The sequence below is a fragment of the Branchiostoma lanceolatum genome, chromosome 18, assembly GCF_035083965.1.
Source record: "Branchiostoma lanceolatum isolate klBraLanc5 chromosome 18, klBraLanc5.hap2, whole genome shotgun sequence".
NCBI classification, from domain to species: Eukaryota; Metazoa; Chordata; class Leptocardii; order Amphioxiformes; family Branchiostomatidae; genus Branchiostoma; species Branchiostoma lanceolatum.
The window spans coordinates 16,205,150-16,218,341 of record NC_089739.1 but is presented as its reverse complement, the minus strand read 5'-3'; the positions used below and the strand labels follow the sequence as shown (position 1 = coordinate 16,218,341).

General features: G+C 44.9%; 1 protein-coding gene across 1 annotated transcript in view; it reads left to right on the top strand.

Moving 5' to 3' along the window:
* The window catches only part of LOC136424502 (inactive cell surface hyaluronidase CEMIP2-like), a 28,562-nt gene continuing 15,370 nt past the window's right edge, over positions 1 to 13,192 (top strand). The window contains exons 1-14 of the mRNA XM_066413116.1: positions 1 to 133; positions 3,615 to 3,752; positions 4,506 to 4,783; positions 5,367 to 5,641; positions 5,990 to 6,060; positions 6,201 to 6,293; positions 6,629 to 6,820; positions 7,794 to 7,963; positions 8,194 to 8,406; positions 10,513 to 10,718; positions 11,611 to 11,680; positions 11,982 to 12,110; positions 12,248 to 12,339; positions 12,662 to 12,790. Of these exons, the coding sequence (XP_066269213.1) occupies positions 70 to 133; positions 3,615 to 3,752; positions 4,506 to 4,783; positions 5,367 to 5,641; positions 5,990 to 6,060; positions 6,201 to 6,293; positions 6,629 to 6,820; positions 7,794 to 7,963; positions 8,194 to 8,406; positions 10,513 to 10,718; positions 11,611 to 11,680; positions 11,982 to 12,110; positions 12,248 to 12,339; positions 12,662 to 12,790 (2,120 nt within the window). The 5' untranslated portion in view covers positions 1 to 69. The remainder of the gene's footprint in view (positions 134 to 3,614; positions 3,753 to 4,505; positions 4,784 to 5,366; positions 5,642 to 5,989; positions 6,061 to 6,200; positions 6,294 to 6,628; positions 6,821 to 7,793; positions 7,964 to 8,193; positions 8,407 to 10,512; positions 10,719 to 11,610; positions 11,681 to 11,981; positions 12,111 to 12,247; positions 12,340 to 12,661; positions 12,791 to 13,192) is intronic.

Here is a 13,192-nt window from a genome sequence, read left to right as displayed (position 1 = left end):
TTGATCATACAGACTGTGGGAGGTCCATAAAAGTGAACCTACCCACGACGTCGACTGCCACATCTCACGATGAAAGCCTACCTTGTTGCAGTCCTTCTGAGTCTGCTGACCACCGTACGGTCGCAGGACATCGGTAGGTACCCACACTTTTGTAAGCTTCAGACCGCCACGGTACATGGTACACAGCTCCCTGTAGCTGGTTGTACGCGGGTTAAGATGCCTTACCCTACCATATGTTGTTGTTTTTTTTAGATATCTGTGTTATGCTATAATTTGTTTGTCACAATCGTAAACAGAGACCCCGCTTGGTAGCTAACGAGCTGGGTTCTTTTTCGGGCGGGGCCTCGCGGTACTTCCATCGGCTGCCGGGCTCTTCTGGACGTCTTTGTATGTGTTTTTATTGGTCTTACGATTTTGAGAGAGAGATAGAGAAGTAGACTGTTTTGTCATGTGTCTTTTGCTAAGGCCACAGCAAGTAAATTTTATGGATGACATCCTCCACAGACTCCAAAATTAATGAGATAGGGCGAAAAAAAACAAGGCGGGCCAAAAAAAAACAAGATTCCTATATTTTCAACTTTTAAGATCATAAGTCTTGTTAAACAAGAATTGAGGCGACGAAATATGATATCATGACCAACAGGTCTTTTAATTCCTGTATTCAACCAATGAGGTTTCATATATAATATGAAAACTCCTTGATTTAATGTAAACATGTCCTTGTAGATGTGTATACATCTCAATAGACTTACTGGAACAAATGCAGAAAAGAGCTTGTTGTACCATCATCTGAAGCAACTACACTGGGAATTCATATGCGATGAAACACCTTGTGTACAGCTCAATAAACTAGACCCCTCCCCCCCCCATTATTTATATAATGTCCTTGCTAGAACAAATGCAGAAAACAGTTTGTTATTATACCATCATGGGCATGAACTACACTGGGTATTCATATGCAATGAAACACCTTAGACTGTCAACATTAAGCTGTTCTTGAAGATGTGTATACAGCTCAATTAACTACAACAAACGCAGAAAACAGCTTGTCATACCATCATGGGCAGGAACTACACTGGGTATTCATATGCTATGAAACATCTTAGACTGTCAACATTTGCGACATATTTGCCAATTTTTGGCATGTTGACCACCGTCGGAGGGCAATGAAATTTCTTGTTTTTTTATTTTCAAATCAGGCGAAAATTAATGAGCGCGCTGATGTCATCCATAAAAATTACTTGCTGTGGCCTAAATAGAAATCCGGATAAAAACGCCTAAAAAGTGTGTGTGTGTGTGTGTGTGTGTGTGTGTGTGTGTGTGTGTGTGTGTGTGTCTGTCTGTCTGTCTGTCTGTGTGTCTGTGTCTGTGTCTGTGTCTGTGTGTGTGTGTGTGTGTGTGTGTGTGTGTGTGTGTGTGTGTGTGTGTGTGTGTGTGTGTGAACACGTTAACTCGAGAATGCCTGCCAGGACCTTGTCTTGATATTGTTAGGTCGCTAGGTCTTTATAAAATCTCGAAAATCATTTGATGAAGGTATGAGGTCGTGGAACTAGTTTTAGGCTATGTTTTCGGCGCCGTTTGTGGTTGCTGCTGTGTAAACCCAGCCTCTGTGTTCTGATGGCGACAGCTTTCAACAACTTTGGCAGTATGAAGGAGAATCAAAATCATCATAACGCGCCGAAATTTATGACTGTGTCATTTCATCAGTGGACAAACTGACCCCAGTTTAGTCTGCTATGGGGGCTACAGATTTCGTTCGATGATGACAAAATTTCGTTCGACGATGACAAAATTTTGAACATGTTCAAATCCTTTTCAGCTGTCGCACGAACCGATGGCTAATTTCACTTGTGATTTTGTACAATTGATGTTGTACGCTCACCTATGCCCATCGCACGATGACCTACGACGTTTGTGACCACGGCTTCATATGTTTAAACTATTGAACCCACTGCTTCCGAAACGTACGACGTACGGCGCTATTGTCGCGGATTAGAAGGGGACGAGGGTATTAGCGCAGGCGCCTAGACCTTAGGATGAGAGCTCAGGATTAAAGAAGCCTAGGGCATCAAAACATCGAAAGCCTTTCTTGGTGGGATTTTTGTGTGAAATCTTGGCAATTCTGGGATGGGTGTGACAGGTTAGACTTCATACTTTGAATTTCTTGACAAAATCGACCATCATTTTGTCTTCTGGCCTTATCAGGCAAATGGACTGACTCAAGTGCTCTCGCTCGGGGGTGTTTCCCCGGAGAATGGCCGTATAGAAGTTCTCATAATTCTGATAGATGACGGTCTGCAGAACAGGTCATAGTTTTCTTGGTCAGAATCTTTGGTTCCTGAGATAATGACACCTAATTTCTGTGAACTTCCCCATAGGAATGCATGTATTATTGGTCCAAACTGGAATACCCTAATCCCCCCTGAAACCCCATAGTGTGTAAATCGTGCCATGCGTCTGTTCGGGGATCTATGTATTCAGGGGGGGGGGGCTGAACATTCCGCAGTTCAGACGATTCTAATTGATATTGGTCTTTGTGATGATTCTAAACTTACCCCTGGCCGGGACATGTCGGCCGTGCGATTTACTTCCAAAGCAACTCAGAGGAATCTGACATGTGGTGATCTCTATAGCACAACCCACAGGACATAAGAGCAACCTGCAGGACACAGAAGCAACGTGTAGGACATAAAAGCAACCTGCAGCACATAGAAGCAACCTGTAGGACATTATTAAGAAGCAACCTGTAGGACATAAAAGCAACCTAGGGGACATCCAGACGTGTGAAAGTACCCAGCTGCCTGTGTTTGTTTCGGACAAACTCACGCTACCGGTTTAGTTAAACATGGTAGATAACAACATCATCTTCTTTTACTTTTACTTCTACTTCTTCTTTACTGATTATCATAATCAGTCCAGTATGGAGTGGATTACTAGCAGCTGCATTAGTGCCAAACATAGGCGATAGGGCAGGAATCAGGATGGACGATGACATGTGCGAAAAACAGGACAAGTGAAATTAGTGATGTTAGTAGTACACATATTTACATATGTAACGTTACAAGGACAGGGTTTCTTTGAACTGAGAGAGGGACTCCGCCTCCGCCGCAATACGCTCAAATTCATTGCACTCTTTGATGGTATGAGGGAAGAACGGGAGCCTCTTAAAGTTGGTCTCACACGCAATAGTCTGTAGCTTGAAAGCATGAATGGTGCGGCGGGCCATCGAGCTGCTAGGACGAGACTAGAGGTGTGGGGACAGAAATGTGTTGTACTAGTACAGTGTTTGTCGACATGATCCTCTCATGAAAATGTTTTCGGTGCCGTTTGTATATTTGTATGTATGTGGACAACATAACTGTGGATGAATCTTATGATTTGATAAGTAACGTCAGTGGATGTCGGCAAAACGAGTTCGGATATGGGCCTCCTATGGGGCTATGACACTGAAGAACCTTCGGTGTTGTCATCATCATCGAATGTTTCGGCGTGTGTCTTTCCAGACGTGTCGGTCACCCATGGCCACTGAGTATCTGGGTGGTGTTTAGCTCTTGAGCTTGTGAAGTTCTGGCATATTTGCGGCTGAACTCTTGTACCTGCGTTGTCGTTAACAGGTTGCCCGGATGCTGATCCGACATTGACCCCGTGGAACCCCGGCCAGGACTGGCTGGCGGAGGTGGTGGTCGGGCGGGGAGAGAAGTACCTGCTGCAGTCATCAGCCGCGTTCTACTCGCTGGAGATCAGGGATGGAGGTACGTGTACAGCATCACTTGTATCGGACTGGCCAAGTTGACGTGTACCGCTTCACTTCAACGGTGATATGGAAACGTTTTCTTTTGGAACAGAATGTGACAAGGTGGTCTGGGTTCTTCTTGAACCAAAAGGTTCTGGGTTTGAATCCCTAGCAGATTACAAAATTCATGAATGTATATTAAGGCATTTCCATTGATATATCATCAAATACAAACAATGTGGTATCATCGGCTACTTATAAAATCATAATTTCTACACCACAAACTGCATTATCTTTGATTCCATTTCCAACTATAGCCAGTGTGTCACAGCTGAAGCGTCTACTGTGTGTATCGTACAATAGTAGGACAGCCTTAGTGGATGGGGAAAATCAGACATCAACCCTTTATAATGGATAATACTGCTAATGTTATTGTTATTGTATAAATCAGGTAAAAATTAACATCATTATGCATAGAAAACCCATGTTAGGGCGTTATTTGCATAATTCAGGAGAAAAGGGTATAACAGCTTTCTCTGTAAGGAATATTAGTGCGTTCAAACTTGTAACATGTGTATTTGGGTGATGTAGATTAATTCGTAAGATTATTAACTGAGGACATTTGCATGATTGACGAGAAAATAAAAAAATCTATCTTACTGGTAGATTATGGTAATTTTACATCTGCACGTTAGGGTGAGGGTAACAGATTTGCTTGTTATTCAAATGGTTAGATACTTGTAGATAACTCCGAGTGAACCTCCATGCACAGGTCGGGTGGTGTTTGCTGACCCTGGTCCCTCCAGTAAGACTGAGATCACCCTGTCATCACGTGAGATCACAGTCAGTACTGATGGAGAGTTCCACATCGGCAGCGAGACGTGTCCGTACCAGGGGAAGGCCACGGTGACGCTGTACGGCCGCTCCGATGACTGGACGAACAGAAAACAGTTCCTGGTGAAGGACGGCGGGACTCTGGAGGTCCACGGGAAGCGTAAGCTGGGCTGGACACAGCTGACTCAGACCGTGCCGGCAGGAGGGCTGCCGAAGGTCAGGCATTTTACCTGAATTCAAGGTCTCGGTGTATATGGTACTTATCTATAAGGCAATCTCACAATTCTTAGTGCATATGTGCGGTCCGAGATGCATTGTGGTCTAAAGCCCCTGTCACACATGTGCGTATAAAGAAGTCCGCATGAGTTGCGTATTAACATGTTTTTGGTTTAGGTTAGTGCGGTTCGAGTACGCTAACGTTATATGTCTTACTAGTAGGGCCCTATAACACTTCTGCGTATATCATGTCCTTATATGAGTTGCGTATCAACATTTCTGTCATACGAAGGCGTACGCACAGTACGCACCTCATGCGTATCTCAATCCTTTTGTGAAAGTTTTAAGTGTATATGTGCGTCACGCATAACTCAAGAAATTTGATATTTTGAGTGTACAAATGCGAATTGACAAAATGTAATACGGCACTATGTAATATGGAAATGCTCATAACGCACAACTTTGATAGGGGCTTAAATCCCCTGTCACACTTGTGTAAGAAAAGAACACTGCCGTCCATGTCATACATGTCCATTCAGATTTCTTCCATCCTCGCGTTGTCTCGCGCGTTGTTAAACCACAGGGTATCTACTTCTGGGACTCTGCGCCTGCGTGGCCCCGCGGGATTCACGTGCACGTCTTTGACGAGATCTCCGGGGCTCGCGTCAGTACAGACAGGTTTGACACTCATGCCAGCACGGAGGAGAGCCTGCGTTTGGCGGCCTTCATCGACCAGCTCCCCGCCGGGAGAGTCGTGGCACTAGCGGTGGTGAACAGCGCAAACAATAGACTGGAAGCTACCGCCAAGCAGAAGATTAGTGAACTGGGAAGTGTCGAGGTGAACTCGCTGGGCTTCAGGTGACAAGATACATCGTGGTACAGAAATCAGGAATAGTCAGACAAAGGCGGTGTAGTCTGAAATCCTATATGAGAGACACAAGCCTGTGCAGTGTGGATTCATCATGATCATCGGATGTTTTTATGGATCGTCCAATTATGTACTCTATGACCACCAATGTATGGTCGATTATTTGTTGGTGACATGATTCAAATGAAGTGAAAAAAAATCACTAACCAATAACACGGGGGTAGAGCCTTAATGTATATTTTACCAGTGTGTGCTGGATAGAAGCTAATGATACATATGATATACATCGTGAATGTTTGAAGTGCAGATACTGATCCTGTGTTATTTGAATCCTGTAGGCAGCCCTGGGCGATGGTCAGTGTAAAAGGTGATCCCAGCGTTGCTGTGGAACAAAAACTTCCATATGTGGGTACGTACTGATCACTTTTGACCATGATAGTCCATTGGCCAAGTATGAGCGCTAATGTAAGAGTTAAAGTCGGTACAAAGGTAAGATGGCAATATGGGCGGATGTTTGTTGTTTTATTGACATGCCTCATGCCTCCCCAGATGCCCAGACAACCGGCACAGCCACGGCCGCGGCCACTCTGCAGGCCTTCTTCGGCTCCTTTGTGGTCACCGCGACAAGTGCATGGCTAGGAGGTGAGGGGTAGTCGGGGACGACAAGCTTTGTCTAATACACTGGCACACAGGCTTATTGGACTTGTGTCAATGTTCCATCTTTACCTGATGCGATCAAAGACGTTTGTCACATTAGCAAAGCATATTACGTACATTGTTGTTACAGTTTCGTTAAGGCGGAGGACAAATGAAAAAAGTATTCAAGAAACTTCGAAGGGATGTTTCGGCCACAACTGCTATCGAGACTTGTTGAGAAATTGCATTTAGAAAGCAAAACTATAGTTGGGATAAGGGTGAAAATGTCTCTTGGGCAAGAAAACACATGAAACGTACAACATGTCTGTTTCACCCTTCAGGAAGCCCGCGATGTACTTTCGCTGTTGATGGGAATGGCAATGAGTTTGTCATCAACCTGAAAGATGACGTCAGTTCGTGGGAGCCCGGTGACCACATCGTGCTGGCCAGCACGGACTACGACATGGAGCAGGCGGAGGAGTTTGAACTCCTGCCGTGCGAGGAGTGCTCCACACGACAGGTCAAAATCAACGGTACGGGTTTTTCTTTCCACAAGGTGTACTACGTCTTCCCACTAAGACGTTCCTGGGGATGTGCATGCAGCATACATCTGTCTATCGTGCATCATTCGGACATCCTTTTTCTGCTTCATTCACAGTCAGAAGGAGTAAGGATTGCGTGGGAGAAGACAAAAAATTTGAACATCAGCTTTTATGGATAACTCAAATTTCGTATTCACTGGAAAATACATAATCATATTAGCAGATACCACTTCCTTGTTACCCCGTCTATTCTCTCCGCTGGGCAGTATCAGTAGCGCTGGACATGGCCGTGGTGAAGACACGCCGGGTAGTCTTTCCTGCGTGTCGACGAAACATGTCACGTTCTTCATGACCAAAAATAGAATCGTTGGTGACGATACACCAGCGCCAGGATGAGACCTGCAAATGTTCCTATCTCTCCAATCTTCGTGGTTCATCAGAGAAGCGCTATATGTCCTGCCTGTCAGCATAACCCTGAGTCACATTTGCTTTTGTGCTGAGCCAGAGTTATGGACTTTTGGGACTTGTCTGTGTGCTGTATGACAACTGTGAGTGAAGGATTCTTTCATATTTGAAATCACGTTTCACTCAAGTACAACTATAGTAGTCGCTTTCTATGGTCTAGTAGATTCTGTTCATTCTGGTTCATTTCCATTGAACCAGTCCTGATATATACTTACGGTTGATCTGACGTGTTCTATAGAAGTTCAGTGCGCGGTCTTTTTGAGGAGAGCCCACTGATTCTCACCTATGCGCTGTTGGATGAGGTGTGTGTTTCCCCGAGTCTGAAGATAGGTTGGCTGCAGTGGTATTACGGAGGTGTGAATTTTCCAAGCAGAATTATTTTTGGTTGGACCTGGAGATTCATCTTTGAACAGTCCAGATGGTGACCCGTCCGTTCACCATTGCAAATATCCCCCCATGTACACATGTGAACAGATTTATTTTCCTATGTTTCCTTCAGGACAAGCCAGATACAACCACTTTGGGGAGGTGACGGATGACGTGGACCTGCGTGGGGAGGTGGGCCTGCTGACCAGGAACGTCAAGTTCCAGGGCAGGATGGAAGACAGCTGCTACGGGGACAACTTCTGTCAGTTCTTTGACTACGACACGTACGGGGGACATCTCAAGGCGAGTTCTGTTGTTGATCACAACTCGTCACTATGGTGGCGCAGTTGACGTTCTGAGTGCGTCACTTTTACACATATCCCTGAGGTAATGGCAGGCGTAAAACGCGTCTTTTCATAGAATAGAATTGAAAACACCGCTTACACATATTCTAAAGCATCAAGGTAAACAGTATTTCAGGCCGGTTCTTTGACACACGGCCATCTGAACTCGAATGATTATCATTTTTCTAGGTTCTGTTCGGGTTTAAGAATGTGCATCTATCCGGGGTGGAGTTCACGCGGATGGGTCAGCAGCTGGTGACCGGCAGCTACCCTGTCCACTTCCACATGACCGGAGACGTGGACGAGGCCGGAGGCTACAGCCGGCCCACCTACGTCCGTGACCTGTCCATCCACCACTGCTTCTCCCGCTGCGTCACCATCCACGGCACTCACGGCCTGCTGGTGGGTTTGAACCATTGCGAACTGTGCTGCTACATGTATGACGTCAGCACATGCCCACCTAAAAGGGGCACATCAGACTTTTCTTGGAATTTAAAAATTAAGCCTGTTTGTGTTTTTCTTGTATCGCATAAGCCGCCCCATGATAACACAACAGGTTTATACTTAGAGTTGCAAATAAAGTACAAACGACTTACCCGGGTCCCCTAAAAAATCGTATTTTGAAGTGGTGTATGCCAAAAATACAAACAAAGCTCTTTGAGCATTTGTTCTATGTACCCCCATAGCAAATTTCAGGCAATTAAGTTGTAATTAAAGAGCATGGGCGGCCCAGATATCCAGATTTGGTCTCAAGATGGCAAAAATATCAAACAGCGTCCGGGGGTATATGTCCACTCTACCATTGTGCCAAAGTTCAGGTCATTTGGCTAAAAAATGACAGATTAATCAATTTGAAGATTTGGCAGGAGAAGGAGGAGGAGAAGAAACATGAGAGAAAGCAATATATTGCATTCATACAATGGGTGAAATATAAAAACGCGTTAGCAACATCGTGAAAAGTATCTAAACGTTTTTAACTACTGAAAACATTAATGACTCATTGCTCTTTAATGTGAATAATGATTCCCACCATGCTTCATAGTACACAACTTAAGATCTTGGGATAGCTGGGCAGCTGTCATTCTCCTTAATTAATTGCAATAGATGTAGATAACGGGGGTGCCCAACCATCGGACGTTTTTTTACGCGCTGGAACTCACGGCGCTCCATTGCTGGTTGCCAGAGAGTGGTGGTCAGGTTTTAATGAATGAATTTTGAACACATTCATCTAAAGACCATACTTGGACAAGAAATGTATTCATACTGTTCATGGGCCCTTCATGCTCCGCGTTACATGCGGAAGACGCTGTGAGACATTTTCACGAATGTACCTTCTGATTTAGTGCTACGCCAGATAGTGTGCCTAACTTAGTACGCTTTGGTAATTTTGCTCTCTTCGGAAGTTGGTGATGAAGTTAGGGAAATGTAAATAAGGCTTGAAGTCTGCTATATTCTAGCTTTCTTTTGACCGGAAAATTTTGACCGTGTGCACTTCTAACGTCATGTGAGAAGGGCTATATCTAGCGCATCCCAGCTCATGTTCCCACGGGAAATAGGCTACTACGCGGCCCGACGTACGTATTGAATGCGGCCCGACTTACGAAATCATTACGAAAAAACGACACCGCTTACATCAACAATACTCCGTCTACTTATTGGGAAACATCTTCGCCATCTCTGTATTCAGTTTCCTTTTCATAGACGGTACCAATCACATGTTAGAGCGTAACAAAACTGTGCGTTGAATCGTTCCGCCACCATCGCGGCCCAAAAAAATGGCGGGAAAACAACGTCGTCAGACGACAGCAATGTTTACGTTGTTTTTCTTTGGTCGGTTTTCTTCTCAACAAACACTTAAAGACCCAAATTTTTAGTGTTTTATGAAATTATTTTTCTTATGTGTATGACAGCTGTGTGACTTATGTATCTGCTTGGCACAGGTCGTATATTTAGGTGCCGGGCCGTCTAGCTACGCAGTGACCCTCTACTCAGCGTTGCCATCATTATTGTCAAAATACTACTTTTCGACAAAACAAGAAATGAATATGTACACATATGTTTTGAATGTAAATGACAATTATGTGCATGAACTTGGGTTATTTACCTTCCTTATCAGCATAGTCATTGGACACAAACACGGCGTACTTATGCAAAATAAGATCAGTAAAATATCCGTGCGATGTTCGGGCGCGTGCGATGTTCGGGCGGCCCCGTTAGATCACATACAACAGACATTGACGCTGCAGTAACCGGAAATTGCCCACGGCATCATGGCTTTGAAAGTATTTATAATATAGTTACCGGTGAGTTGGTTCGTATTCACAATGTGGCCCCTTTTTCTACTTACTATACATGATGGTATATTGGATATTTTCAGCTAGCAGAATATCTCCCAGAAGTTTAATTTTATTTTTATTTGAATTGCACATGCATGATTATAGACATTTCTTTGATATCTGTTGCAAGACCGTATACGTACGTATGCAACACGAGTGTTGTCTACCTTAGGTCCAGGACACTGTTGGGTACGACACGCTCGGCCACTGTTACTTCCTGGAGGATGGGAACGAGCAGCGGAACGTGCTGGACCACAACCTGGGCCTGGTGACGCGCCCCGGCACGGTGCTGCCGTCCGACCGAGACGCAGACATGTGCCGCGGCCTGACGGGCGCCGTGTACGGAGACCACGTGCCTAACCCGGGGAAAGAGTGCAAGTAAAGGAGTTTATCTACTTGACGGTCTAAGTGTAGTGGAAAGTCTTCTTGTGTGCCAGGGTCTCTCACCAATCTTTAAACTCTCCCCGTCTCCCTTACACTGTAGACACTTCTGACCTAAACCAACTGCCTCCATCCATCCCATCATTCCCCTTGATTCTCTTGGCTACGTATCTTCCACATAATGTCTGTAAATAACATAAACTCTCGCATAGACGACTGTAGACTTACCTTGAGACTTGGAGATTACGCAGTACACATGAACCATACTGTCTACTACTTTTGCACGATTCTGAACTCAAAAAGCAGAGGAAATGGAAGTGCAATAACTATAATCATCATTATCTGCACACCACCACGATGTGATATAGAATTTTTTTTTATCTAAAGAAGAAGGCACAGTGGTGAAGCCTGGAGTCCCGCCATGGTCCGCTCCCAGCGTCGCTACTCCGCCAACTACAGTAGCAACAGTTGGAGCGGACCAAAGCTATTAAGACTGGACTCCAGGCTAGCAGTGATACAAGTACCAGAGTTACCAACCCAGGCCATGATTCGGGTGGTCAATTTTTTTTCGAGAACAGCCGTAGTGCATAGCTTGTCGTCACCAGTAGGGGTATCCTCACTAGATATCTTTAGGTCAGAGTAAGGGTTAAGTGTGACAGGTTGTTTCTGCTGCGACGTGCCTGCGAAGCCGATGTGCTACGGCGAAGGGTGGTCAAACAGGCTATACCAAATTACAAGTGTAGAACACAAAATATGCAGAAGTGGTGAAGTCATTTTATTACTAAAGGATAAATAGACAATACATTTTATCTTTATCAAACATTGCTATACAAACTAACTAAGACTAAGTCTTGACATGTCCTGAGATTGTTTTATATCTTTCCGCCAGAGGCGTGTCCACCTTTTGGATCGCTCATCCGAACAACGTGCTGATTAACAACGCCGCCGCCGGCTCTGCTGTAAGAACTCTGTCTGTCTGTCTGTCTGTCTGTCTTCTGTCTGTCTGTCTGTCTGTTTGTCTGTCTGTCTCCAAACAAACAACTACGAGGTCAGTTCATCTAGGGATAGAAAGTGGTCTAATCCATAACCAATTCAGGGATATACACGTTTACAGTCTTGTCATTAGAGATGTAACGTTATAACTCTCAAGTGATTTTGAGATTGTATCATAACTGTGTAAAACAACACAAATCAATACACAACCGTCACAGGTAGAGTTTGCGTGGTGTGACCACACCTGACTACTACGTGTATCCACAGGAGGTAGGGATCTGGTACATCTTCCACGACGCCCCGACAGGGCTGTCTGCAGGGTCGCTGCCCAACAAACAAGCCGAGCGGACCCCGTTCGGACGGTTCTACAATAACAGAGTGCATTCCAACCCACGGGTGAGCAAAACGTTGTCGTTTGAATAACTCCAACATAAGGGTGTGGTTGATGAACCGTTGATCCCAAACTGTTAACATTTGATGTCCTAGGACATTTCATTCATCCTGACTGCCTGACAATGTTTGCCGTTTAACAGCAAGGGTTGATGATAGACGGACGCGTGAAGACCACACAGGCTTCTGCCCGGGCTCCTCAGGAGTTTCTGTCGTTAGGAGCAACAGGACAAGGGTACTTTGACTACATCTTCAGTTTATTGACAATGAAAATTAAGTACAAAAACCTTATTTTGGAATAGGCTGGGGAAAGGCCATCTATTTCGTACATTTATCTATGATGTGCTGGTGCTGCATCACACCAACAAACTTTTTTAACACTGGGGTGAGGGTATCAAATTTGACTTTAGGAGACGTGCAGACATTCAGCATGCTCAATCAAGTACGGAAACCTGTCATTTTTATTCAAACCGCTCTTACTAGCATTCATAATAAGCAAACAAACAAACAACATATTTCTGGCACGCGCTGAATGTTTCCCCATCACCCCTGCCCAGGTACTTCCCCCACCAGAACGCTGATCTGCAGCAGCCGCGCGAGCCCGCCATGATTGAGGGGCTGATCGCCTACAAGAATGTGAACGGTGAATGGATCCGGGGCGGGGACATCTGGCACGATAGATGCGCGTGAGTAGGGAAGACCACGCAGCACTTTAGGCCCTGTCACGCGTATATTCGATTGCGCGTCGGAGTTGCGTATTAACTTGTTTTTGGTTTAGGTTAAGTTTCCAGCCGAATAAGTGATTTCTTAGGTTCGATTACTTGGCTGCACAACGGTGGGTCAAACTAGAAAACAACTTTTCCCCCGCAAACCTTACTTAAACCAAAAAAATGTTAATGCGCAACTCACGCGCACGTGTATATACGCACAGGTGTAACAGGGCCCTTACATACCAGGCAGACCGATGATGTGCATGTTCGTCATGTACGAGGCAATGAGACGAACGCTCTTCTCAGTTTATTTACAGAAATAACTCGCCAAAGGTGAAGTATAAACTATCGCTAAAATTGACAGTTTGACAATTGTAC